Source organism: Pleurodeles waltl, chromosome 11 (genome assembly GCF_031143425.1).
Source record: "Pleurodeles waltl isolate 20211129_DDA chromosome 11, aPleWal1.hap1.20221129, whole genome shotgun sequence".
In the NCBI taxonomy this organism is placed as follows: Eukaryota; Metazoa; Chordata; class Amphibia; order Caudata; family Salamandridae; genus Pleurodeles; species Pleurodeles waltl.
In genome coordinates, this window is record NC_090450.1 from 880170018 (window position 1) to 880195628 (window position 25611).

Below are 25611 nucleotides of genomic sequence, written 5' to 3' on the forward strand. Positions count from 1 at the left end.
TTTTCTCCCATGCTCTGTAATAATGACCTATTCGTCCCCCCACTGGTGTTGTGTGGAGGGGGTGAGTGACATGTGAGTCACTGTTTAGTAGTAGGGGTTTTGGGGCTTTGGAATCTTCCTCTATTTCTAGGGAATTGCCCTCCTCTATATTGTCCCCGAAAACCTCCTCTATACTGTCCTTGGTAACTGGACGGTGTGGCTTGTGAGGTGCTGGCTTGTGTGCTTTGACCCCGAAACCCCCCTCGAAAGGGCGTTTTACGGAATGAGCTGTAATTCCCTCTGCTCTGCGGGGAGTAGAGTGCGCCCATGGCTTTGGCAGTGTCCGTATCTTTTTTGAGTTTCTCAATCGCTGTGTCCACTTCTGGACCGAACAGTTCTTTTTCATTAAAAGGCATATTGAGAACTGCTTGTTGAATCTCTGGTTTAAATCCAGACGTTCGGAGCCATGCATGCCTTCTGATAGTTACAGATGTATTAATTGTCCGTGCAGCTGTATCTGCAGCGTCCATGGAGGAGCGGATCTGGTTGTTGGAGATGGCCTGTCCCTCCTCAACCACTTGTTTTGCCCTATTTTGTAAGTCCTTGGGCAGATGTTCAATGAGATGTTGCATCTCGTCCCAGTGGGCTCTGTCATAGCGCGCAAGTAGTGCCTGGGAGTTCGCGATGCGCCACTGGTTTGCAGCTTGTGCTGCGACTCTTTTACCAGCTGCATCAAACTTGCGGCTTTCTTTATCTGGGGGTGGTGCATCTCCAGATGTGTGAGAGTTGGCCCTTTTCCTAGCTGCTCCTACAACGACAGAGTCTGGTGGCAGCTGTGTAGTGATGAAAACCGGGTCCGTAGGAGGCGGCTTATACTTTTTTTCTACCCTTGGTGTGATTGCCCTACTTTTAACCGGCTCCTTAAAGATGTCTTTTGCGTGGCGGAGCATACCAGGGAGCATAGGCAGGCTTTGGTATGAGCTGTGGGTGGAGGAGAGTGTGTTGAATAAGAAATCATCCTCGACCTGTTCTGAGTGGAGGCTTACGTGGTGAAATTGTGCTGCTCTAGCCACCACTTGAGAGTACGCGGTGCTGTCTTCTGGTGGAGATGGCTTCGCAGGGTATGCCTCCGGACTGTTATCTGACACTGGGGCGTCGTATAGGTCCCATGCGTCCTGATCTTGGTCACCCTGGCTCATGGTGGTGTGAGCTGGGGAGTGTGATGGAGTTTGTGCTGGTGAAACGTCAATCACGGGCGGAGGTGAGGGTGGTGGTGTAACTCTTTTCACCACTTTTGGTTGTGGTGTTTGTTCCGTCTGGAACTCCAACCTCCTCTTTCTCCTAATGGGGGGAAGGGTGCTTATTTTTCCTGTCCCCTGCTGAATGAAGATACGCTTTTGCGTATGGTCCACATCAGTTGCTTGTAGCTCTTCCTCAAACCTATGCTTCTGCATTTGGGAGGTTAGCGAGTGCCCTTCTGTATAAGAGCCTGAAGCTGGGTCGCTTGCAGTTTGTTTCGGCATCGAAACTTTGTCTGCGTGTTTTTTCGGCTCCGAGGTGACTTTTTTCCTTTTCGGGGCCGAAACCTCTCGGCGTCGATCTGTTTCTGTGCCGCTGTCTCGGCGTCGAGCCGTGTCCACACCGGCATCACGGTGTCGAGGCTTGTCTCCAGCACTTTCTCGGTCCCGAGAAGGCTGCGTGCCGGTGTCTCGACCGGAGTCGGACGATCTCGGCACTGTTTGGGCCTTTTTCGGTGCCGATGGTCGGTCACCGAATTTATGGGTCGAGCCATGGCCTGGTGGCAGTGGCGTCCCCTGGGCCTTGTAAATGTTTCTCTGTGTGGTTTTCGACGTCTTACTCACGGTTTGTGTATCGTCGAATCCTTCGGAGTCGGAGTCTTGGATCGAGAAGGTACCTTCCTCTTCCTGTTCCTCGAACTCCCGTTGGGCTGTCGGTGCGGACGCCATCTGAAGTCTTCTGGCTCGACGGTCTCGGAGTGTTTTTCGGGACCGGAACGCACGACAGGCCTCGCAGGTGTCTTCGCTGTGCTCAGGTGACAGGCACAGGTTGCAGACCAAGTGTTGGTCTGTGTAGGGGTATTTATTGTGGCATTTGGGGCAGAAACGAAACGGGGTCCGTTCCATCGGCGTTCTTCAGCACGCGGTCGGGCCGACCAGGCCCCGACGGAGGATCGAAAAAACTACCCCGAAGGGCACCGGAGCTCTTCGATCTTCGATGCGGTGTTGAATGTAAGTACGCCGATCCCGAACGCAACAATACCGACGAAAATCTTCCGAAATTAGCTAATTTTCCGTTCCGAAACTCGGAGCGACAGGAACACGTCCGAACCCGATGGCGGAAAAAAAAACAATCGAGGATAGAGTCAACGCCCATGCGCAATGGAGACAAAAGGAGGAGTCACTCGGTCCCGTGACTCGAAAGACTTCTTCGAAGAAAAACAACTTGTAACACTCCGGCCCAACACCAGATGGCGAGCTATTGCAGAACATGCGTATCTACAGCGACAGATGCCATCGAACAATATCAGTTTTTTGCCTCAAGCCACATGTCCACATCTTGACAAACTCAATTCCTATTTGACATATTTTCATTTTGCTAATGAATCACAAATCTGTCTCCTGTCATAGTTTCCTTTGATAAACCCTACCAACACTTATATTCTCTTACATATCATGAACTACCTTGGTTCTTCAAACTGATCTTCACTTTTCCTCACCTGCTTTTAGGGAAATTGCTACATTCAACCCTTATATTAATCAGCCCCACGGAAATCAGCTACTGTATCTATCCTAAATTCATCCTTTTTTTTCATTTCTATTTATTAACAAAACCTCCCCTTCAGCCCCTCATTCTGCTGCCACTTAACTAGTTCAAGATTATTATCATCCATCTTAGACTCTGATGCCCATTCAGGCTCAATCACCTGCACCAGTTATAGCCACCTTTCTCTCTTCTACTCTTTTCTGTCAATGTAACCACAAATCTAGATTACACTACAACAAAACCTGTGCATCACGTTTGTATGCATTCGATGTTCAACTGAAACTTAGCTTTTTTATCTCTTGTATGGCCCTCTCCTGTATGTCCCCTGAAACACTTCCCTGGTTATATTGCCCAACTGAGGATCTGTACTCTGCCTCTGGTTTATTGCTTAAAACCAGAATTAAAATCTTTCAGAAGTGATAAATCTTTCCAAATCTTGGATTTCACATTATGGAAGAACCTGCACTTACCTGTTCAAGATATTTAATATTTAGAATTTTTTTGAAAAAAAACATTTTTTTAAATAATTGTTCTCTCTTTTTCAATGATCTCAGTGGCAGGAGGTCCTCACGCCCACTTTTCTTTATAAACAAATCATCAATAACTCATCCACTGAACTTACTGTCTTTGCCCCCACCCTTTGTGTCCTTTTATTATGGTCTCTTTTTCTGCATGTCTCTGAAATGGAATGGCATCCTTCACAATATCTGCTTTTCACTTATTCTGTCCGTCCACCAAAAACAGAAAACATATCTTGTTTCATGAAGTAACTATTTTGTAATCCCATGATCTGTTTCATGATATTTTTTTATTCTTTTAAAAGATCGTGTTACTTTTATGGCAGGAAATCTTGATTCTTTGAAATGTGGTGACCATTACAAAAAACGGCCCATGATGTTCTTTACTTTGGACTCCATAAATTGTCAAGAGACCATTTAATTCTCAGAGTAACAGGAAAAATAACAGCTTACTGTGCTACCTACTAAATTAGGAGGGGCAATCCTAACAGGTGATAAATTATTTTCTATACGAACCAAACGATTGAAACACAGAACACTGTTACTATTCACCTCTGGACCAGTTGCACAATACTCTGAGTATTCATGAAGAACACTTCTCGATCTGCCTTTCTCTGCAGAGTGGCCGCATGACTGTCCAAAATATTAGCAATCTAAAGAAAAAATATAAGACAATGAGCTGAATCTTTGTTTCACAGTATTATATCGCACAACAACCCTCAGTGTTCCATTAACAACTACTGGGAGAGTCTGCCAATTGTCTTGAAGCAGTCAAAAGATGGCAAGATGAGGTGCCACATTTATTTCACTAACCTTGAAACTCTGTAACACAAACGTAAGTCATGAGTTGAAACGTCAATAATATACCTTAACACAGTTATGCCAATATAAAATGATTAACTAGCGAGTTTTCATTTCTGAGCTTTATGTGACAACTAATTTCTGCCATTTGAGCGTTTTAAGTAATTTTTAAGTAATTACGGTAAAAGCCAGAAAAAATCTTGACATTTATATGAACATTAGCTTCTTTGTTCCAAATCCTATCCGATTTCACATATTATTTAAAATGCACATTATTAGTGTAATATGTACCTCAGCAGCAGAGTAAGGAAGTGGGGTCTGTTAAAAACCACCTGGAATAGAGTTAGAAGGTGACTGATAAGTGATAGGTATTACCTCTCTTTGGTTGCTAAGGAAGCTCCAAACATTTTCCTTAAGTGCTACAGCTGTACCACAGAAAAGGTCGCAGATGTAGCAAAATGAGAGAACTGAATCTATGGCAGTGAATATCTAGACATAAGGTATACTAACAAACAGCATCAAATTACTGGGTCACTAGAATGATTAAAGTAAAGCAATTAGTATTTTTGCAAATATGTAAAATACTGAAGTCAAATGACTAGGCTGCTGCTCCCAAACAATGAAAGCAATAAACTTACAGGGATGTGGAATTCCTATCCGACGCCCGGGACATCTTGTTTGGGGTCAAGGGCAACAAGTTTTTATGTTTACTTTGTCCTTGGGACAAGTAGGCCCAACCCTCTGCAGCACAAACCCTTTGGCTGCCTGTTTACAGAGAGTGGAACTCTCTACAGTTGAGGTAATGTGTTTCCAAAAGATAATGCTGTTCGAACTTGTATTTATGGTTCATTATTTGAAAACCTTCATTATTAGGGTGAGTGCTGTAAATAAATGTTTTAAGGTCACACTTCACTACTGACGTTGGTTCCAGTACAAATAAAAAAAACGTGTATACACATGTTTGAAAAGTTTAGGCTATGAGGCTAAGTATAATGCTCCCAGAATGCTCTCTGATTAGATGCAAATGAGGTGTCATTTAGTAAAATGTTTTGATGCATGCTAGTATTTCCCAAAAATATTTCTAATGGAAAATCAGTGTAACCATTTTCAACACGATTATGGGAAGCATGAAAATAAACAAACACTGACAAAGCCAACTGATCTGACATATTTTTATAAGTCTTTTAGTTTCATCAATGTGTGTCTTGTTTTGACATGGCTTTTGTAACACTTTATTGTTGTGGGAGCTACCAGGCCCTCAACATTGTAACAAATACTGGCAAAAAAAAAAAAAAAAACGTTTTTGAACACTAAAAGCGCACGTTGCCACCAGTGGCATAACAAAGGTCTGGAGAGGGGGCTCCTCCATGTTCTTTGCAAAGGGGCACCCTCCAGTTTCGTTACGTCACTGATTGCCACTGTAGTTCCTGACACTGAACAAAACTACTTTGTGTGCCAATATGCTCCTTGTGGAAGAGAAGAATGCGATCACTCACAGTAAAGCCAGCCGAAAGAGAGAGAAATAGAAGTTTAATAAAAACAAAATGTCTTTAACACCAGACCTAATTAGGGACCAAGACCCACATGTAGGTAGCTTTTTGCATGTCGCAAACAGCGACTTTCGCTGTTTGCGACGTGCAAAAAGCACATTGCGGTGCACAAACCCAGTTTTGCGATTCGGTAACCTGGTTACCGAATCGCAAAACGGGTTTGCGACTCGCAATTAGGAAGGGGTGTTCCCTTCCTAATTGCGACTCGCAGTGCAATGTAGGATTGTTTTGCGAACGCGGGCGCAAACCAATCGCAGTTTGCACCCATTTCAAATGGGTGCTAACACTTTCACAAAAGGGAAGGGGTCCCCCTGGGACCCGTTCCCCATTGTGAATGTCACTGTAAACATTTTTTCAGAGCAGGCAGTGGTCCGCAAGACCACTGCCTGCTCTGAAAAAATGAAACGAAAACGTTTCATTTTTCGTTTTTGTAATGCATCTCGTTTTCCTTTAAGGAAAACGGGCTGCATTAAAAAAAAAAAAAAAACTGCTTTATTGAAAAGCAGTCACAGACATGGTGGTCTGCTGTCTCCAGCAGGCCACCATCCCTGTGAGGCCGCCATTCGCAAGGGGGTCGCAAATACATTTTTGACTTTCACCAGCCAATAATATGTCCTGGAAAGGCAGTTTCCTTTCTGGTAGCACCGATCACAAAGGGATGACAGGAGTAAAGACCCCTTCGATCAATCAGATTTTTTTTACAGCACTGCAAATTATTGAGTTACAAACGGCAGAGAAATACAACTGTGTTCACTATTTAAAACCAGCTTATCAACATTATTAAACACCAAACTACAGATGTACAAAGTATTTTTGTCTTCACAAGTTACCAAATCGCATTTTATGTTTGCAGATAAATAACAAATCAGTATTTGGAAGAGGTGTGTTTAGGATTTCCCTTTTTCAAATACTGATTCTACATGGGATGGATTTATGTTCTGCAACCAAAATCTAGTTGCGGGTGCTGAAAAAAAACATTTTTAACAGTAGGCAGTGGTTCTTTGACCCACTGCCTACTCAATAAAAAAAAAGCAATCACAGACATGTGGTCTGCTGGCCTCAGAAGATAACCATCCCTGTGAGTCAGAGTGGGTCGCAATTTGCGACCTACCTCATTATTATTTATAAGGTAGGTTGAATTGAGACCAACTATAAATCGTGTTTTGCAAACTGACCTATTAGTACATAGAGCAGTTCTCAAAAAATAGAATGGATTTGGTAAAAGTCGGTACACAATTTGCCACCACTTTTACCAAATCCATTCCTTGTATAACTGCCCCACATATCTCAAAAACTATTGAGCAGATTTGCACCAAATCAACAAAAGCATTCTCTCACAGTAAAGTTCTAATTTCATGCCAAGTTTTGTAACTCCGTTCAGTGGGTTATGCTGCATGTCGGAGCAAAATTTCATATTTTAGCTAAAAATGGTAAACATTTCCTTTTTATCCCCCTTAACTTTTTTCCCCACCTTCAAAAAACATGCCAAAGCTTAGTGGCTCAGCTAGTGAAATCTCAAATTTTGTGCAAAGCCATCCACAGGGTCGGTCAGTAAAATCTTTCTTTCTGGTTAAAAAAACACTAAAGTTGCCAATACATCAACACATAATTTAGGTAAAATATATCCAGATAAATTTACAAACAAGATATAAGCACACACAACTCACCTGATAATCACATTTTAAAATCTCATTCTGTAAAATGTCCTAATCTTTATTGCCCGAGACAAAAAACAAAAACAAAAAAACAGCAGCAAATGGAACAGCTATAAAAAAATTAATTAAAAACTGGGGAAAAAAAAAACCTTAAATGTGCTAAATAGGTATTTCTGAACAAAAATCTCAAATAACTTAACCCAGGTGCCTTTTGAACCTTGCATAACAGGAAATAAAACGGCCATCGCATAGGTGCATGGCCCTCAAACAAGCACACATAGTAGGAAAAGCCACAAAAAAGTGGAGTGATACCCATGTGTTAACAAAAACTTGTGGCAGCAGAAAGGCAAGTTCTGTAAATAAAATTGCAAACCCTCATTAATTAACAAACATTGATGGGCAATTGTGGTTATTGTGTTTCATTCAGTTGCTGTCCTGCCCTAAACTCTGCACAGAAATTAGAAACATAGGGCCTGATTTAGATATTGGTGGAGAAGGTACTTCGTCACAATGGTGACAGATATCCTGTCCGCCGAAATCTAAATCCCATAGGAAATAATGGGATTTTGATTTCAGCGGACAGGATATCCGTCACCATTGTGTCGGAGTAACTCCTCTGTCAGTATCTAAATTAGGCCCATGGCTTAAATCTCCCTTAGAGACAAGGGAGAAAAAAAAGAGTCTGGGCCAGGATGGACAACCTGCCCCACACTGCCTTTGCCTTACAAATGGGACTGTGGCTCTACAAACCACATTAGAATCTCCCACTGAGCAGGGCGCCAGTCTGCACTCAAAGGTGAAAGGTTTTAGTAAAATCAATTAATACCTTTTCAATAGAAATTGCTTCTGAAAACCATAACTACACTGCGGCGACTGAAAGGTCTTGATGATGACAGAACTTTAAAAAAAACTAAAACACGATTTATCTTTTGCATAACAGTAACTTACTGCTGTCTCAAACTATGCTAACCAATGATACTTTTTCCCATTAACTGCATAAGATAAAATGTGTGACCTGTAGGACACACGCACAGCTCTGCAAAAGTTGTAATATAGTTGTTGAGCTATCTTGCTGGCTTAGAAGTGGAAAAGTGTAGAGACATTCAAGGTCCCACATGTACTATTCTATGGAAATCAATGGAGTTTGGAGGATATTACATTTGAAAATAAATAATATCTTGGAATACTGTGAGAGTGGTGGTTGTCAGAAACAAATGAAAAAGAAGTTAGGTTTTAAAAACATTTATAGACATCAAGTTTTAAAGGAGCGATAATACTATTTGTCAAAAATTGCAAATAAATTTGAAATGTATTGAAGATTCAAAGCAGTACAAAAGCCAGTGATGAGTGCTTGTAAGAAGTATGCTGTACACAATTCTTTGAAGGAGGAACTAAAAGAAACCATCACTAACAGGAAACTGTGAGCTACTTAATGTTTGAAAAAAAAAGAAATGCGATTGATGCCAAATTCAAGTCTCTAAATATGCAACTAGCAACATGCCTGGACACCCACAAACCCTGCAACAGGTGAAAAAGAAGAGGTTGCAGAAGACCTATGAAGGACAGAAGTCAGAGGCCGCATTTGGTGGTGGCATATTAGGAAAGCACTACAGTTAAAACAAGGGTAGCTAATGTTAATGTTTATTACTGTTCAACCAAAAGCCTGATGTGGAACAAAAAAGTGATGTTTGGATTGCTTCAATTAGTCTCATTCAATGGTAATTACTCTGGGTCAGAATCCAATCCATTATTTTCTCCCACCCTGCTACCTCAGACAGGAAACAGCATAACTAGAGAACATGTGTCAAATGTAACACTTGATAGCTGAAAGACTATTAGACTTCTTTCAAAAAGGCAGACTTGCCAAGCAAAGAATAAGAGCCCTGAAACTATCCAGCATAGAACTGGCCACCGAGATCACCATGCACTATGGGATTTCAGTACAGAAACCCACAGTGAAATGGAATATTAGAATTTTATTTGTTCAAGATGCAGTCACATCAAGAACAGAACATGTAAATCAATATTACAAGGGCATAGTGATACTATACTTTCTATGGTAATTGTACAGTCACTGTCAGATGTGTCCTACAGAACATGAAAACTACTGTAATTACTGATCCGAATGTTGCTAATACGGAGGGGCAGCTTGGTCTACTGCATTCTTCCATTATGTGCAGAATATTACAGCAGGTAATGATTCTACTTTTGCATGATCTCCAATCATATCTCCACGCCAATTACTTCATCTTATCAAATATTATAACTTTAATTGATGATGAACTCTTGTGGTTGAAAGGCTACTTGAGGTTTGTCCAAAACAGTGCTTTTATTTATATGTTCTGAACAAACGTGTGCATCAAAACTAATGCATATATTTAGATATGGTATAAATGGTAACTATATGTATTTGTAAACTACAACCAAAAAGATACTCACCTGTTGACTGGGGAACTGGCAAAGCACAGAGGTGATATTACTTGCATATTGTGCCATCACTTTTCGGATTGCTTTCTCGACTGGTGTCGGAATTCTACCTGAAACACTGGTCATGATCTCCTGGAGCTCCAAAAGAGGCAATGATGGGTCTCTGAGAGTTTTCATCAGTGTGGACACCCACTCTTTCAGCTGCAGTTAATTAAAATGTGTTATAGCTGCATCCACATTGGAGGCATTGAAAAAAACAATCAAGTTATTAATACTTTTTCAGCACTTTCTTCACAGATTAAAGGTTTATAACCTTGCTTTCTATTGGCATGCCGGAGTACCCCCTTTAATTTCAGCTGTTTGATAAGGTTTCACCTTAATATTTTAACACAAACGTGTTTCTTTGCAGACTTACAAAAGCTGCCTTTCAACACCAATCAATGATTTAAGTACCCTTCGGTGTAGTGATGTGTGTCAAGACTAATTGAGCAAAACAAAAATGCAAGGCCAAGTATATTCATGGGGTAATACAGTTCTTTTCATATAAAAGAAATTCTGAAATATTGTTAAAGAAATCTCAACAACTTACTTTAAGGGAAATTGAAGTATGTGAAGAATTTCTGTACCTTGTAGTACTCGTAGGTGGTCACTGATGGGTCACCAGACATTTGTAGGGTGATGTGATACAAAGACTGCATGGTCAACTGCAGGCTAATATTGTTACTATTGCCTCACAGCCTGCACTCCATCACAGAGTACAATAAAAAGGCTAAGCGAGCCCTAGCAAATAACCAGACAACAAAAGACACAGGACTAATACTTATTAAACAATAAAAGCTAGTGACAGCTTGTTATAAAATGCCAGTTTGTTTAGGTAGATACTACACATTCGAAGTTTATTACTATCTTAAAAAAAAATCTGGTGGTAATGATTATCAAACATAAAGGAAAAATATTTGTGATCAGTGTCTAATATAGGTGCCTAGGAGAGGCACACCATAACTATGAGATAAAATCAATACAGACTTCAACACATCATAAAAAAGCCCATTACCTTAATGGTGAAATATGGCTCAGGCAAGCAGTAGCCATTCATGACATTGTTTAGACTGTCTAAAACGCTGTGAAATACTTGGTGTAGTTTCTCACCGACGATTGGCAATGTCTGTTGCGGAGGAAGGTTTCCTGTGTGCAACTGTGCCTAATAAAAAAGAAATGAAGAACCAATGCATGGCACACAACGATATGGCAGTAGAAAGCACATACAGTAGAAAAACATGCTCAATTAAAGATGTGTGTTATGCTACAAAAGTTGTGACCGCAATAACTGAAAATTATTTTCTAGAAATTACATTTTATACGTGTATAGAGCCAAAACTAATGTCTAGATGCTCCAGGGAAGGCCAAAGTGAAACAAACCTCCAATAATGACTTTCACTTCCTTACAGAACAGACTGAGATCACTATTAAAACCCCTCCCTGAACAAAACAAAAAAACACCAAAACAACAAGGTCCTCACCTGCAAAAATGTCATGGGTGCTTCCAGTGATATCTTTGATGACCTCGTTCTGGTCACCAGCACCCAGCTGAGAGTTCTGCTGTTTAGTTACTGGAGTCCTATAACAATTTAAGAGCCAACCTGGTACTCAGGTTAGTGATGGGTATAACAAAAGGTGTATCAGTTCCCAAAATGGATCAGTTTTCGCATAGGAGCCACAATTAAAAATGTACTCACTACTAAAGTTTGTCTATTTGTGAGGGTCCTACTTTTATTTGTCTACTTATTTAATGTATTTATTTAACATAGACCCAGTTGAGAGCAATAGAACACTTTTCACAGATTAAGAGAGGCCAGCTGATCAGAAGAGGCATAGGATTAGCCCTGGACATGTATTTTTGAGGAGATGAGTCTTTAGGTTGTTCCTGAATAACAGGAGCATCTGGTTTGCTCTGAGTGCATTGGAGATGATGTGCCAAAGCCTAGGCACCAAGCATGAGGTCGCTTAGTTAGCTGTTTTGCTTTTCCTTGTTTTAGGAATTTTGAGGAGGAGCTTTTTTTCCCTCTTGTAGATCTTTAGTAGCCCGTTGTCTCTGTTGATAAACTAGAACTCTGGCATGGATGACGTTATGGGTAACAGAGGCAATTCTTAGGCTGATACATGCTTCCAGAGGCAGCTAATATAGACACTTAAGGATTCAGATGATGAGTTCCGATTTTTTGCTTTGGAGATCAACCAAGCTTCTGAATGCAGAGGTGCTCTGAGTGGTGGAGTTAATAATTTTAGTAGACCACCAAGGAAAGTGTTACCTTCACCAATATGTGAAAAGACCTGCTTACAGTCACAGTGGCCAACACTAGGCTAGAATGAAGAAAGGGTGACTACTTTAATCACTTCGCTGCCAGGTCTTTTACCCATCCTGTGCCAAGCCTTTTTTTGGCTATTTGGGGTAGTTCCTGCTTAGGCCTGCATAACTTTGTCCACATAAGCTATCCACGCCAAATTTGTGACCTTTTCCCACATCCTAGGGATTCTAAAGGTACCCAGAGTTTGTGGGTTCCCCTGGAGGAGACCAACAAATTTGACAAAATACAGCTAAAATGTGGGTTTTGTGGGAAAAATGGGAAAAAAGTGCTGCAGAAGAAAGCAAATATTCCCCCCCACCCCCCTGCAAATGGCAACAACAAAGGGTTTGCGGTGCAGAAATCACCATCTTCCCAGTTTTCAGGAACAGGCAGACCTGAATCACAAAACCACATTTTTCAACACAATTTTGACATTTTTCTGGACATACCCAATTTTTACTATTTTTGTGCTTTTTGCCTCCTTCCAATTAGTGACAGAAATGGGTGTGAAACCAACGGTGGATCTCTGACAGCTAAACATTTCTGAAAAGTAGATACAATTCTGAATTCAGCAAGGGGTCATTTGTGTAGATCCGTAAAGGTTTTCCTATAGAAAGTAACAGTTGAAATATATTCTAGTTTTAATTCCTTCCTATTACTCACAAAATCCATAAATTGCTCGTTTAAGTAAAGGTGACCTAATTATATTGAGTCTCCACGCACCCACACCCTGCAGTTGTGTGGTGACATTCCCAGATAAAAGCCTGGAACATGAAAGCAGAGGACTCAGTGGCAAGTATACATACCTTTGTACAACACAATTCCAGTATAAATGCTGTCCCTACAGATATGTTGATCATAACGTATGCCTTAAAGTAGTGGATAAAGATTGGATCTCAAAAGGAAGCTATAACATACCCTTAGAAAATGCTAATAAGTCACAAATGGACTAGAGTTGGGAGATAAAAGTACACTTTTGGGAATCCTCGTTTGCTAAACCGCACCTCAAAGTGAATGCCATTATCCTTTTTCCTGGAAACCCTCTCATTCCTGTGCTGACACATAAAGAGGAATATATGTATTGTATTTTGTGACTGGTTTTCTTTTGTTTACTGTTGGACCTGACCCTTTATGGAGGGTTATCCCCAAAAGTTTTGCCTTCTTCCTTCTATTTTTTCAGACCTGTTGTTGTTGGCTTTAGGACTCGGTGCACTTTAACACTGCTAACCAGTGATAAAGTGCATATGCTCTCAGTCTAAAATGTATTGGTGATTGGTTTCTCCAGGATTGGCATATCTGACTTATTAGTAAATCCCTGGTTAAGGGCACAGTGTGTGCCCAGAGCCTGTAAATCAAATGCTACTAGTGGGCCTGCAGCACTGACTGTGCCACCCACATGAGTATCCCCCTAACATGTCCCAGACCTGTCACTGCAGCGTCTATATGGGCAGTTTTAAACTACCATTTCGACCTGGAAAGTGCACCCACTTGCTAGGCCCAAACCATCCTTTTTACTACATGTAAGTCTCCCCTAAAAGTAGGCCTAAGACAGCCCCAAGGGCAGGGTGCAGTTTATTTTAAATGTAGGACATGTACTGGTGTGTTTTACATGTCCTGATAGTGAAGTACTGCTAATTTTGGTTTTTACTATTGGAAGCAAGGCCTATCTCTCCCACAGAGTAACATGGGGATTGCCTTGAAATACCTTTTAAGAAGAATTTCTCATTGGAAGCAGATAGAGCTATGGCGTTTAGGGTCTCAACTCACAATTTAAAAATATATCTTCTGGTGAAGTTGGTTCTTGAACTGTAGGCTTGAAAATGTCACAGTAGGCATTTTCTTGCTTAACTGTTCTGTGCCTCTGCCTATCTGTGGAATACATGTCTGGGTTAAGATGACAGTTGGGTAATTTGTGCATTCTCTCTAGACAGTCACACAAAGGGAGCGGAGGTGTGCCCTGCATATCCTGATGGCCCATCACCAGGATGGGGAATAGAAGGACTGGACTTTGCTTTTTACATCCTGCTCCCAAAGGTTCTCCAAGGGCTTGGACTGAGCTTGTCTCCTATAAAGAAGTCTCAGGGACATCAAAGATTTTTCACCTGGCAGCGAATGGGCTCTCTTGCTTAGAGTCCGGACTTGCCAAGTGGTGCCAGATCCAGTTCCTGGGCCCTTGGGAGCGAGTTCTGGAGCAACAAGGAAGAAAGTAGTGCATCGACTTACTTAACGACTTCGGAACCAGCGCCGCTCTCTGACCCCATGCCGTTGCCTGCACCGGAGACGTGATCCCCGCTGATGCCCCGTGAGCAACGCAGGCCAGATGCCGCTGCAGCATCTCCCAAGTTCCGCCACAGCATGAGTCCAGAGGGCAGTGTCACCAATGTTCCGATGCACCCGACTCACTCTACTGCAGCACCTGTGGCTCTGTGGTGTGACTGCGATACTGCAATGTAAACGTCTCGCGTCTTGACCTGCTAGATTAATTGACCCTGCCTTGTCATAATGAACAGACGCCTCGCCGCCATGACGCATCACCTCCCATGCAACCGTAAGGAACCAATGCCTCACCTCCCGTGCCTAGTAGTGAGGAACAGGCGCTGCACTGGTTCCAGCGACACCTCACCTCCCCGACTCCGTGCAACGTCTTTGTTTCCACATCGTTTTCCAGGGTCCATAAAACCTCGTGACCGACAGCATCCCTCTTCCGGCTGGCTCTGGACTGTTGGAAGCGACTCCACCAAGCCGTTTTGATAGACCCATTTGGAGCTATTGGGTTTCTAAGTACTATACTATATTTATTCTTTGAAAATTTGTGTATGTTGGATTTTTGTGGTTTTGGTCTTGGTTACTATGATAAATATTGGCTATTTTTCTAAACTGACGTGGAGTACGTTTGTGGTGTTTTCACTGTGTTACTGTGTGTGTGCGTGTATAAACACTTTACAAATTGCCTCTGAGATAAGCCTTGTTGCTTCAGCCAAGCTACCAAGGGGGCGAAAAGAGGTTACATTACCTGTGTGATTTCCTTACCCTAACGAGAGTGAGGGTCCCAGTTTGGAAAGGGTGCGAACCACTGCTAACTAGAGACCCCATTTCCAACATTCACAACAGTTTAAAGACTTCTGGGGAGAAAGTTCGGCTTTATTCTGACTAGAGAAGATTTCCAGTTTGTTGCAATTCTCAAAATCCTCCATGAGGATGCTCAACAATTCTGGTATGTAACAGCTTGCATCTGGGAGGGCCACAGAGATCCCTAAATATTTAAACCTACTGGGTGTCCATATAAAAATGCAAAAAAAAAAGCCATGAGAGCATTGATCTGAGTTACATTAACTGTGGATCTGATATAGTTCATTTTAAATTCAGAGACTTTCTGAAGATAATCTGATTGTAGAGAGAGAGAGAGAGAGATGAAATAAGACCTTTTATCTGAAACAAGATGTCAAGCTCTAATGTTTTGCTTCCAATCATGACTCACCAGACCTTTGAATTGAGCATTACCCCAACAGTGGATTTTTTTCAGACCTTTCAGCTAAGTAGTAACAAAAGTGTTTGCATGGCCAGCCTGCTGATAGGACAAATGATAGTAGGGAACCCTATTTCACAAGTTTATTTCACCACCCATCCTCAACCTAGTTTTAGGAGTAGGTAAAATTGCAGGCATTAATTAATTAAAGACAGGGTCAATTCCAAATTCAGTTAAGTAGACAGCATAAAGAAAACAAAGTCAAAACAACTGAATGCCTTCAGGAACTGAGACAAAAAAACTAACACACATTTGTGCATTTACCAACAGTAATTAATACCCTTCCTGTGGTATCAGATTCTGGGCTACTTTTATTAAAACTCTGCTAGGTGTGGAATTATTAACACGGATATTATTTCTTCTAATCAGGCTACAAATTTGTTAGAATACCTTTCTGTATCATAGTTCAAAATAGCAATGCATAAGAGGAGCTGCATTCATGAAAGGTATTGGTTTGGCTATTTATTTTACTATATTTTATTTTATTGATTTTGTAAGGCCTTAATGAGATTAAAGGAAGTAATTGAGAAGCAAACTCTTGAGGAGTTGGGCCTTCATTTGTTAAAAAGGATTAAAAACAAATGTAGCATTCAGAAGGAAAAAGCCTTCTTGGTGCACAATCACACCTCCGCATAACTTTAAGGTGCCCATATAGTGGGCCAAGATGGCGTCTGCCTTCACATTCCTGCTGTAGTGGGTGGGGATTCTAGTTATACTGGCGTAGGAAGATGGAATATTTATTATTTCTAGCTCTTACTGTTTGAAGATACTTTCATTTGCAGACAGTGTCGGTTCGAAATCCTAGATCTCAGCTAGAAACGTTGAAACTTTGGGACTGAGTGGGTACCTCCAGTACTGTGCGAGGCCCTTGCTTCAGGAAATTGATGAGCATGACTGACATTTGATTCTGTGATTTGGCAACTATTATGTTGATTACTACATAGTTCCCGTCGCTGGACCACAATATCTCAATTTCCAAATGTCATTCTTTCAGGTATGTTAGGTAATTGTTTGACCTAAAGCAAGACTACAGCTTCCAGAATATCTTAAGAGTGGAAATATTGAGTCCTGGAGAAATGGTGTCATCTGGTAGCCCTAGGCTTGGGTACTGCATTTGGGGGAGGTGGGGAGGGGTGTGATGGGAGACACACAGCAAGTCTTTGAATGCAAACAGTGCCTTCTTTATTTTACTACACTGCAGGAGTAGTCACACTGTAAATCAACTATGGTGAAATAGTAAACTCAGCAAATTCCATGTGCTTTTCATCCAACAATGCTTTGCATGCTGGGTTATTTAAACCATATTCATCATGACAAAAGCGAAACTCCATTTTACTGAATAGAAAGTGATGTTGACCTAAAAGAAAGGGCTAACATGACACTGGACCACTTGGCTGCCCTAAAAATAACAATATTTTAATGTTGGTAATATTATGTTATCTTAAGTACTGCAGCATAACTTTGCATCCTGCGTAGTTTCTTTTCATATAAACAGGTTTTTAATTTTGATAAACGTATTTCACTAATGATCGTGTTAAAACCTGTAATCACTGTTCAGTTTATCTGCTAGACTACAACTCTTCACCTTTAGTATACTGTTTGTTGTTGCCGAAAAATATTAGTGCAAAAGGAGCAGGAAAAAAGTCAAGAGGAAAAGTAAATCTCTATCAAGCACATAGAACTTGCAAAAGGCCACATCATTATACATAAAAGCTATTACTTCAATTTAGAGGTCCTTACATTATATTTCCTTTTAGAAGATATCATAGCCTGATATACCTCAAATTACAAGCAAAGACTTGGAAAAATAAAAAAATAATTAGTAGCAAATTTAAGGATCAGCAATCTTGCTTTTCTTCAAACAAAAACAACTTGCAACACTCCGGGACCAGCACTAGATGGCGGACTTGAGGGGGGCGTGTCCAAGATGGCGACCGGGTCGGACGCATAAATCGCAGCTCCGACCCGGCCTAAAATAATAATCCTCTACAAAGACCCTTGACCCGCTGTGGGGCCGAGAACCATCCCCCCCAGCCGCAAAACCAGCGTGGCGGGGGCGGCGGCGAGCGGAGCGGCGAGGGAGCTGCCTGGGGCGCTGGGCTCGCTTCTGTTCTGTGGGGCGCTCGGAGCGGCCGTTACCGCCACGCGACCGCATTGAGCGGAGACGGGGGTCTTGGCCGGCTGGCACGCAGGTTACTGGCACTGCCGGGGGCCACGGACGCGCAGGTGCTGCGGGCCCGCCGCGATCGGCCTCCACGCAGGAGCTGGTGGTCTGAGCCTCCCCTCAGCCCTCGGCGAGGAGCGAGAGGCAGAAAGCAGGGCTCGTAGTGAGCAAAAGTGAAATTACCGACTCTCTCTGCCCCAGTTCCTGCCATTGTCGGAGGCCCTAGGATATGTTGACATGCTCTCGGAGAGCCTCGGGCGCTTGGGGCGCTCGGCTCGCTGCTGATCTGTGGAGCGCTCGGAGCGGCCATTGCCACCACGCGACCGCGTTGGGCGGAGACCGAACGCTGACTGCACTAAAAAGGAGGTGCGGTTGGAGCCGCGACCGTGCGGTGTGTCGGGATCCCCGTAGGCGGTAAATGGCGGCTTGTTTGCGCTACTGCTTTGCCTCGGGGGCTTCGCTCCATTGATACTGCGGCCGGCAGTGGATACGACGGCTGCACAGGCACTACATAACTCTCCTGTACTCCCCTAAAAAACTAGTGGGCTATCATTTAACCAGGGCGATAACCAGGTGGCTACCAGTCATATAGAAATAAGGACAATTGAAAGGCTAGCCCAGGCTTTAACCACCAGTGGCTGTAGCCACAAGGGAACAATACAGCCCATCACACTAGAGGCAAACAAAGAAAAGATAAGCCAAGTTGGAAGACCAGAGAAAAGATAATATTACTTCAATGTAAGAAATCAACAGGAACACAACTAGCAACAAACTGTAGAAGTGACTGACCCAAGAGGCGCCTACCAGCAAGTGTGAGGTAGGAAAAGAGCGGACCGCCTGACACCCTCAAGCGCTGAAGCGCAGCTAAACCTTTCAGTCCCATTTTAATCACGCCACCAGCATCAAAGTACCTAGCCAATGCGATAAAATCAAGCAACGCAACGTTAAATCCAAAGATCAACAACAGCATCGCATAAAAAACACCTAATGGGAAAACCAAAAACTCCACGAGCGCCCCCTGGAACCATGGACTCCACTACGCCGCCTCTATCTTCCGGGGCCTCAGACACATATCAAGCCCTTCAGAAAATGGAAGGGACATTGCAAACGCACTCAGCACAATTCGAAAAAGTGCTACAAGCCATACTCGATACTAAAACAACCTTGGAGGCGAAGATTGGCTCAATCACAGAAGATGTTAACTTGCTCCGCACGGACCAACAGGCGCTGGCAGAAAGGGTCGCTGAGCTGGAAAAAGACACGTTGCACCTCACGCCATCTATGCGTGAGGTTAAGTCACGGCTGGGTGCTATAAAAACAGAAGTTGAGACACTTAAACGCAGAGCCGAGGAAGCCGAAGGCAGATCGCGTCGAAATAACATCCGGTTCGTGGGATTTCCGGAGCGCGTCGAGGGCCCCAGCACAGAACTCTTTATCGAAAAATGGCTGACGGAATTGGTATTGAAAAATAATGTCCCGAAGTTCTTTTCCATAGAGCGCGCCCACAGGGTCCCGGGCAGACTTCCACCACCGGGTGCATATCCACGTCCCCTCATAGCAAAATTACTGAACTACCGTGATAGAGACCTTATACTGCAACTATTCCGAAAAACAGGCCCAATGCACTTTGAGAACACGCAAATAACCGCCTACCCGGATTTTACAGTAGAGGTACAAAAAAAACGAAACTCATTCTACCGGGTCAAGGAGCGTTTGAGAGAGCACAATATCAAATACTCCTTATTGTTCCCCGCTAAACTTCGCATACAAGACAATACCCGCACTTTATTCTTCTCTACGCCTGAAGACGCATGGACATGGCTTCACGCAAAAGGTCTAGCTGACCCACTACCACCCAATGATAAAAGCCTACCTCCAAGGGATAAACGCAGACCTCGCAGTAAACATGATAACAAACCTACTCCTGAACAATCGCGAGTTGAAAGATCGCTATTGCTACAGTCTACATTGCGATTTGCCAACGCATCACCGACATCCTTATCTGGACAATCAGAAACAGATCCTGACCCAGAGTTAAACTCCGACTCGGCGGAGTCTGCCCGCGGCCCCAGCCTTACTCCACGTACAGCAGATGACATTTGTTAAATCTTTTCCCCTGTAGATAGAAGATCGCCTCATCCGCTACTCCTGTCTAGATACTTCCGTAGTTTGTCATCACAAAATTACTTTCCCTAACTCGTGTGGTCGGCTTGCTGCCGCTCCTGCTCGGCAAGGATACCAACATGCGCAAAATGGGCCGGGTCTAAGACACTCAACCACCTGCAGTCTTGGATCACCCCCGCTCCATATGGACCGTTACCCTAATTCGACAAGTTTTGTTTTCTTCCTGTTCTTATCGCAACTGCTGCCAAGTATTATAGATTTTATAGTTGTAGTCGAATGGAATGTTTTATTGTTATATGTATTGACATGTACTATTTACAGAGCGTCACAACACAATATATACCTAAGAGGCAGGTCACACACTCCAGTGACTAGGAGGCTAATTGATAAGTATGCGTTTCTAAGGACAAAGAAATTCAGGTTTACGCAGCCACAGGCGATATCCCCCCATACTGACTCACTTAAATTTCATGGCATCCCAAAATCAGCGCTATACCACACACTATAAAATTCTCACATGGAATGTAAAGGGCATGGCATCCGCAAGCAAAAGGCAACGGATTTATACATACCTCAGGAGGCACCAGATACACATAGCTATGCTGCAAGAAACCCATCTAGTTGAGTCCTCGTTGGCATATACCAAAACAAAATGGAAAGGCCAATTATACGGGACCACCTTCTCAACATATGCTAGAGGAGCGATAATCTGGATAGCCCCCGGGGTTCCATACACCATGTCCCGCACGCAATGTGACCCAAACGGGCGGTACGTGGTACTGGAGGGTACTTTAGACGGAATCCCCCTAGCCCTGATAACATTATACACTCCTAATACAAATCAACAAGACTTCCTCAAGGCACTGGGTAGCAGCATGCTCAGCGACCCCGCAACAGATGCCATATGGGGCGGGGACTTTAACTGCGTTCTAGATATCTTGAAAGACCGTTCTACCCCTCCATTAACTCACGCCCCGGCTAAACGAGCATCGCTTGACCTGGCAGATTGGGCATCTAATAATAGGCTAAGCGAAATTTGGAGAACTTTTCATCCCACACTACGTGAGTATTCTTTCTATTCACCAGTGCACAAACTTCATACCAGGTTAGATATGTTCTTCGCTACACCTAACATAATCCCAAAGGTAGCTACATCTGGCTACCTAGCCCGTACTCTATCAGACCACAACCCACACTACTCTACATTGGTCTGGGGCTACATACATGCCCGTATTCCAACATGGCGCCTGCAGCCAGACGCCCTGACTGACCCCCCTTTTAATACTGAATTGGCCACATGTCTGTCGTCCTATTTCTCTCTAAATAAAAACACAACATCAACCCGAGCAACTGAGTGGGATGCCCATAAAGTAGTAATTAGAGGGCATTGCCTGGCAGCATCTGTGGGCATTAAGAAAATGCTGACCACAGAGTTATTAAAATTAGAATCCGAAATACATAGGGCGGAGATCGAAGTCTCAACAAATAATACCCCACTAGAAACACTAATCTCACTGAAAGCAAAATACAGAGAAACGGATGACAGTCTTAGCAAGCATGACTACAGACACTTCAAAACTGCTGGCGTGGCTGGTGCGTCAATCTCCGCAATCGTCGCCGATAGGGGCTATCAAATTACAAACAGGAATAGTGGTTAACACTCAAGCTGATATTAACAAGGCCTTTTACACGTATTATTACTCGTTATACCAATCCTCTATCCCCACTGCAGAGCAACAGCTGGATGAATTTCTAGCTCAGATCCCTCAAAATTCAAATATTGCCAATAATGCTGACATTCTAGACGGCCCCATTACTATTGAGGAGCTTCGCTTGGCCCTCTCCCAGATGGCGCGCGGCAAGACCCCTGGCACAGATGGTCTACCACTAGAATACTATAACTCACAAAGCACTCACCTACTGCAACCCTTACTAGAGGTGTTTAATGAAGCACGAAATAGAAAACAATTACCAGACTCTATGAGGGAAGCATTAATAGTGGTCCTACCAAAACCGGGACGAGATCCACTGGATGTTAGATCATACAGACCACTCTCTCTTTTGAACACGGATTGCAAACTCCTAGGGAAAATCCTAGCAAATAGATTGCTCCCCCATTTGCCGCACTTAATACACCCTGACCAGTCGGGGTTTATCCCGGGTAGAAACACCTTTCTTAACATAAGGCGCCTAATCCGTATCATGCAAAATACCACTGACCCAAATAGTGTGACCGTGTCACTAGATATAGAGAAGGCGTTCGACACACTAGGTTGGGAATATTTATTCCGCACCCTCAAGGCGTTTGGCTTCCAGAGTGGCTTTATCAGCTGGATTGCTACACTATATTCTAAACCAACAGCCCGAGTTAAAACCGGTCTGGTAGTGTCGGAAGCCTTTCCTGTAAATAGAGGAACCAGGCAGGGCTGCCCGCTTTCTCCACTGCTTTTCGCAATAGCTATGGAACCACTCGCAATTAAGCTCAGGGGATGAGCACAAAGATGGGGCATACGGGAGTTTGACACATATCACATAATATCATTGTATGCAGATGATGCCCTGATTTACTTGCGCAATCATTCTGTCTCCCTTCCCGGGATAATGCGCATACTGAATATGTTTGCTCTTGTCTCTGGCTTACATGTGAATTGGTCTAAATCCTGTATCTTCCCTCTTACTTGTCTGCCCTCTGTACAGCGAGCGTCTCTCCCCATGCATCAACTACCATGGACACACCAGACCTTCAAATATCTGGGTGTTCAAGTATATCACTCTATGTCAGATTTAAGGGAAGGTAACAGACAGGCTGCTTCGCTCCACCCGAGGCTCCTTGATATTTTGGAGTTCCTTACCTCTATCGCCAATGGGCCGGACAGCAATAGCCAAGATGCTAATATTACAGAGATTTTTAAACTATTTCTCCGCACTTCCGGTGATCTTGCCGCGTTCGTTTTTCCACAAAGCGCATTCCCTATTAACTGACTTGCTCTGGGGCAGAGACAGACGCAGAGTAGCTCTAACTACCACACACTATCCACAAGAAGAGGGGGGCCTGGGCATGCCGAACCTTGAGCTGTATTATGCAGCAGCCCAACTTCAGTGGGTCACTAAATGGCTCAATGAACCATCCAATACAGAGTCCATAGCTATAAGGGCTTACACAACCCCAACATCGACATTAACATTTTTACTAACGAGCCCCTCTCATCTACAGCATAATACTCCCTTACTGGACTCGGCCAGACACTGCTGGAAGAGATACGTACAGGGCAAAGGGCAGCCCCTCCCCTATTCTCCCCTGCTCCCAATGCCACAGCTACCAGGTATCCAGGCCCTAACCTCTCATCATGACGTACGAGCGGTTAATACCCTGAACGTAGGAGATTTTTATTATGACTCCAGTGCAATCAAGTTTATGGACTTGATGGCTACGGAGGTAATGAAACCGGGTGCCTTTCTGACATACAATGCCATAACTAATCTTCTACGTCACATATGGGGCTGCGGTCACAACGAACCAAAAGAATCTCCCCTACTTACTGCAATACTCTCTATGAGTGAGGCAAAACGCGCTGTTACCAAACTATATAAAATCCTTCTAGCGGGTAGCTGCAAGGCCCTTACCCAGGTCAAGCACCGCTGGGACATCGTCCTTCCTGCACCAATTGCACAAAAATCCTGGGACACAGCCCTTAGTTCGATTAAGTTTGTATCTCGCAACTCCAGATTAAGATACACGCAATTCAATTATGTGCATCAAGCATATCTCTCCCCAGCTCGTATTCATAAAATATACCCAGGCGCTAACTCCATATGTCCGAGATGCGCTACCCCCGCAGCAACTTTCTACCATATGGTCTGGGAATGCCACGCAATTAACGCTAGCTGGAACCGCGTCGTTGCTACAACCGCAGACGTGGTAGACCAGATATTAACCCCTACTCCAGTATCTTGTCTGCTTAACATACGCCATCGCACAAAAGGAGATAAACATATCCACAAGTTTGTGGATCTGGCATTTGTGACATATAAACGCCTGATAGCTACACATTGGAAGGCCCCAAATGCCCCTTCTCATTCCCTCTGGCTACGAGACCTGCGCGATTACACACTGGCGGAATCTCAAACACTAAGGCAATTACAAAATAGAGGTCAGACACAAGGTGGGACTGAAAGCTGGGACCTTTTTGTAGTTAGAATTGAATCCAGAGATGACAAATATCCACCATGAGAAAATCCCTTTAACACTCCTGGGACATGCTATTACTAAAATTAACCATAACAATCAAGTTTGTTGAAAACAGTCCCATCCTACTGTAATGCCATGCCTAACCCATAACTTATTTTCCCGCCAGACGCCCTTTGCTACTGTAAGCTCCCTACACCGCAGCGCATACATAGAAATGAAGCCCTCAATGCCTACACAGACATACGCTCTCAGTATTATATTTGACGCTAACATACATATTTAAGAATAATAACCTTTATGTCAAGTGTTATTTGTTATATAATGTTAATTGAAAGTCAGTACACTAAAATACAGCTATGTTGTACAGCGTAATGTACAAACGTTAAGAAAAGCACATGGAGTGGGAAGCTGGGCATTCTCTCACCAAACCTTATGTACTGTACTGCTACTCTTGTACCCTGTCTTGTATTAAGCTTAATAAACAGATTTAAAAAAAAAAAGGAAAAAAAAAAATAGATGGCGGACTTAAGCAAAGCATGTGTATCTACAGCCATACGTGCTATCAAGCAATATTTTTGTTCAACTTGTAATATACGGTCACTCAAAGTGCCACACATAAGATAAGATGTGAAACTGTAATAAATATGTGCACTGCAAACACCCAAATATCACAGAGCCGCAATGAAAATATGTCATTCCTGGCCTCGTAAGAAGGATCTGACACTCGTTCTCAGTCACGTCTGAGAGTCTCTGATCAATACCCTCAACACCTCAGAACCCTGACCAAAACTCTCACACCTCTGGGACTTAAATAGGTAAGAGCCTCATGCCTGACAGGCCGTAAAGCAAATCTATAATGCTAATGGTGAGAACCTGTGATAGATACTCTTCTACCCGAGGTGCCCAACCTGTCACTTTGGGTGGATCCTAGCTAGGGTTCCTACTTCAAACGATTGTCACTCAAATTATCACATCAGTTTAGCTGTTTCAAAATCATCACTTACAGGATGAAGTTTAGAGGGATCATCCAATTCCAGAGTGGCTACAATGCAGCCAGACTCTAGCACTGCCCCTGGCCTCTTAACGTAATGAATGGTGCCCAATTCTTGCACAGTCAAACCCATGACCATCTTCATAACCTGCAGAGAAAGACAAAAACAATCCAATACATTAAGCCACACATAAAAGTGAGACTGAGAAGTTATGAGAACTGTTAATTGATTCCACTCTAAGAGTCATTTCTTGAATGAGGACTTTACAATGGAACGTTTGACCAGCTAGGTTTTTTAAAAGAAATTTTTAAGAATTTTAATTTCATTTCAGGTATACATATACGGAAAGTACAACATACAATAATCTGCAGTAGCATCAATCCTTGACAATCTAATTTTCTTTGGTTGGTGTAATCAGGACAGCCTTGCTATTAATCTTTGTTCATTCAATTAGCAATTCGAATCGAATCACTTTTACAATTATAATCACATTGAGGTTTCTGTTGTGTTATATATTGCATAACATATATTCATGAGCCTTAGTTCGATATACCTGT

The 25611-nt window shown here is 43.0% G+C and overlaps 1 protein-coding gene across 7 annotated transcripts in view; it reads right to left on the reverse strand.

Moving 5' to 3' along the window:
- Positions 1-25611, reverse strand: part of ACACB (acetyl-CoA carboxylase beta) — a 1528264-nt gene that overhangs the window by 855258 nt on the left and 647395 nt on the right. For all 7 annotated transcript variants that reach the window (XM_069214760.1, XM_069214756.1, XM_069214757.1 and 4 more), the window contains 4 exons: positions 25067-25201; positions 10769-10915; positions 9727-9915; positions 3834-3934 (listed from right to left, as the gene is read on the reverse strand). In XM_069214760.1, the coding sequence (XP_069070861.1) occupies positions 3834-3934; positions 9727-9915; positions 10769-10915; positions 25067-25201 (572 nt within the window). The remainder of the gene's footprint in view (positions 1-3833; positions 3935-9726; positions 9916-10768; positions 10916-25066; positions 25202-25611) is intronic.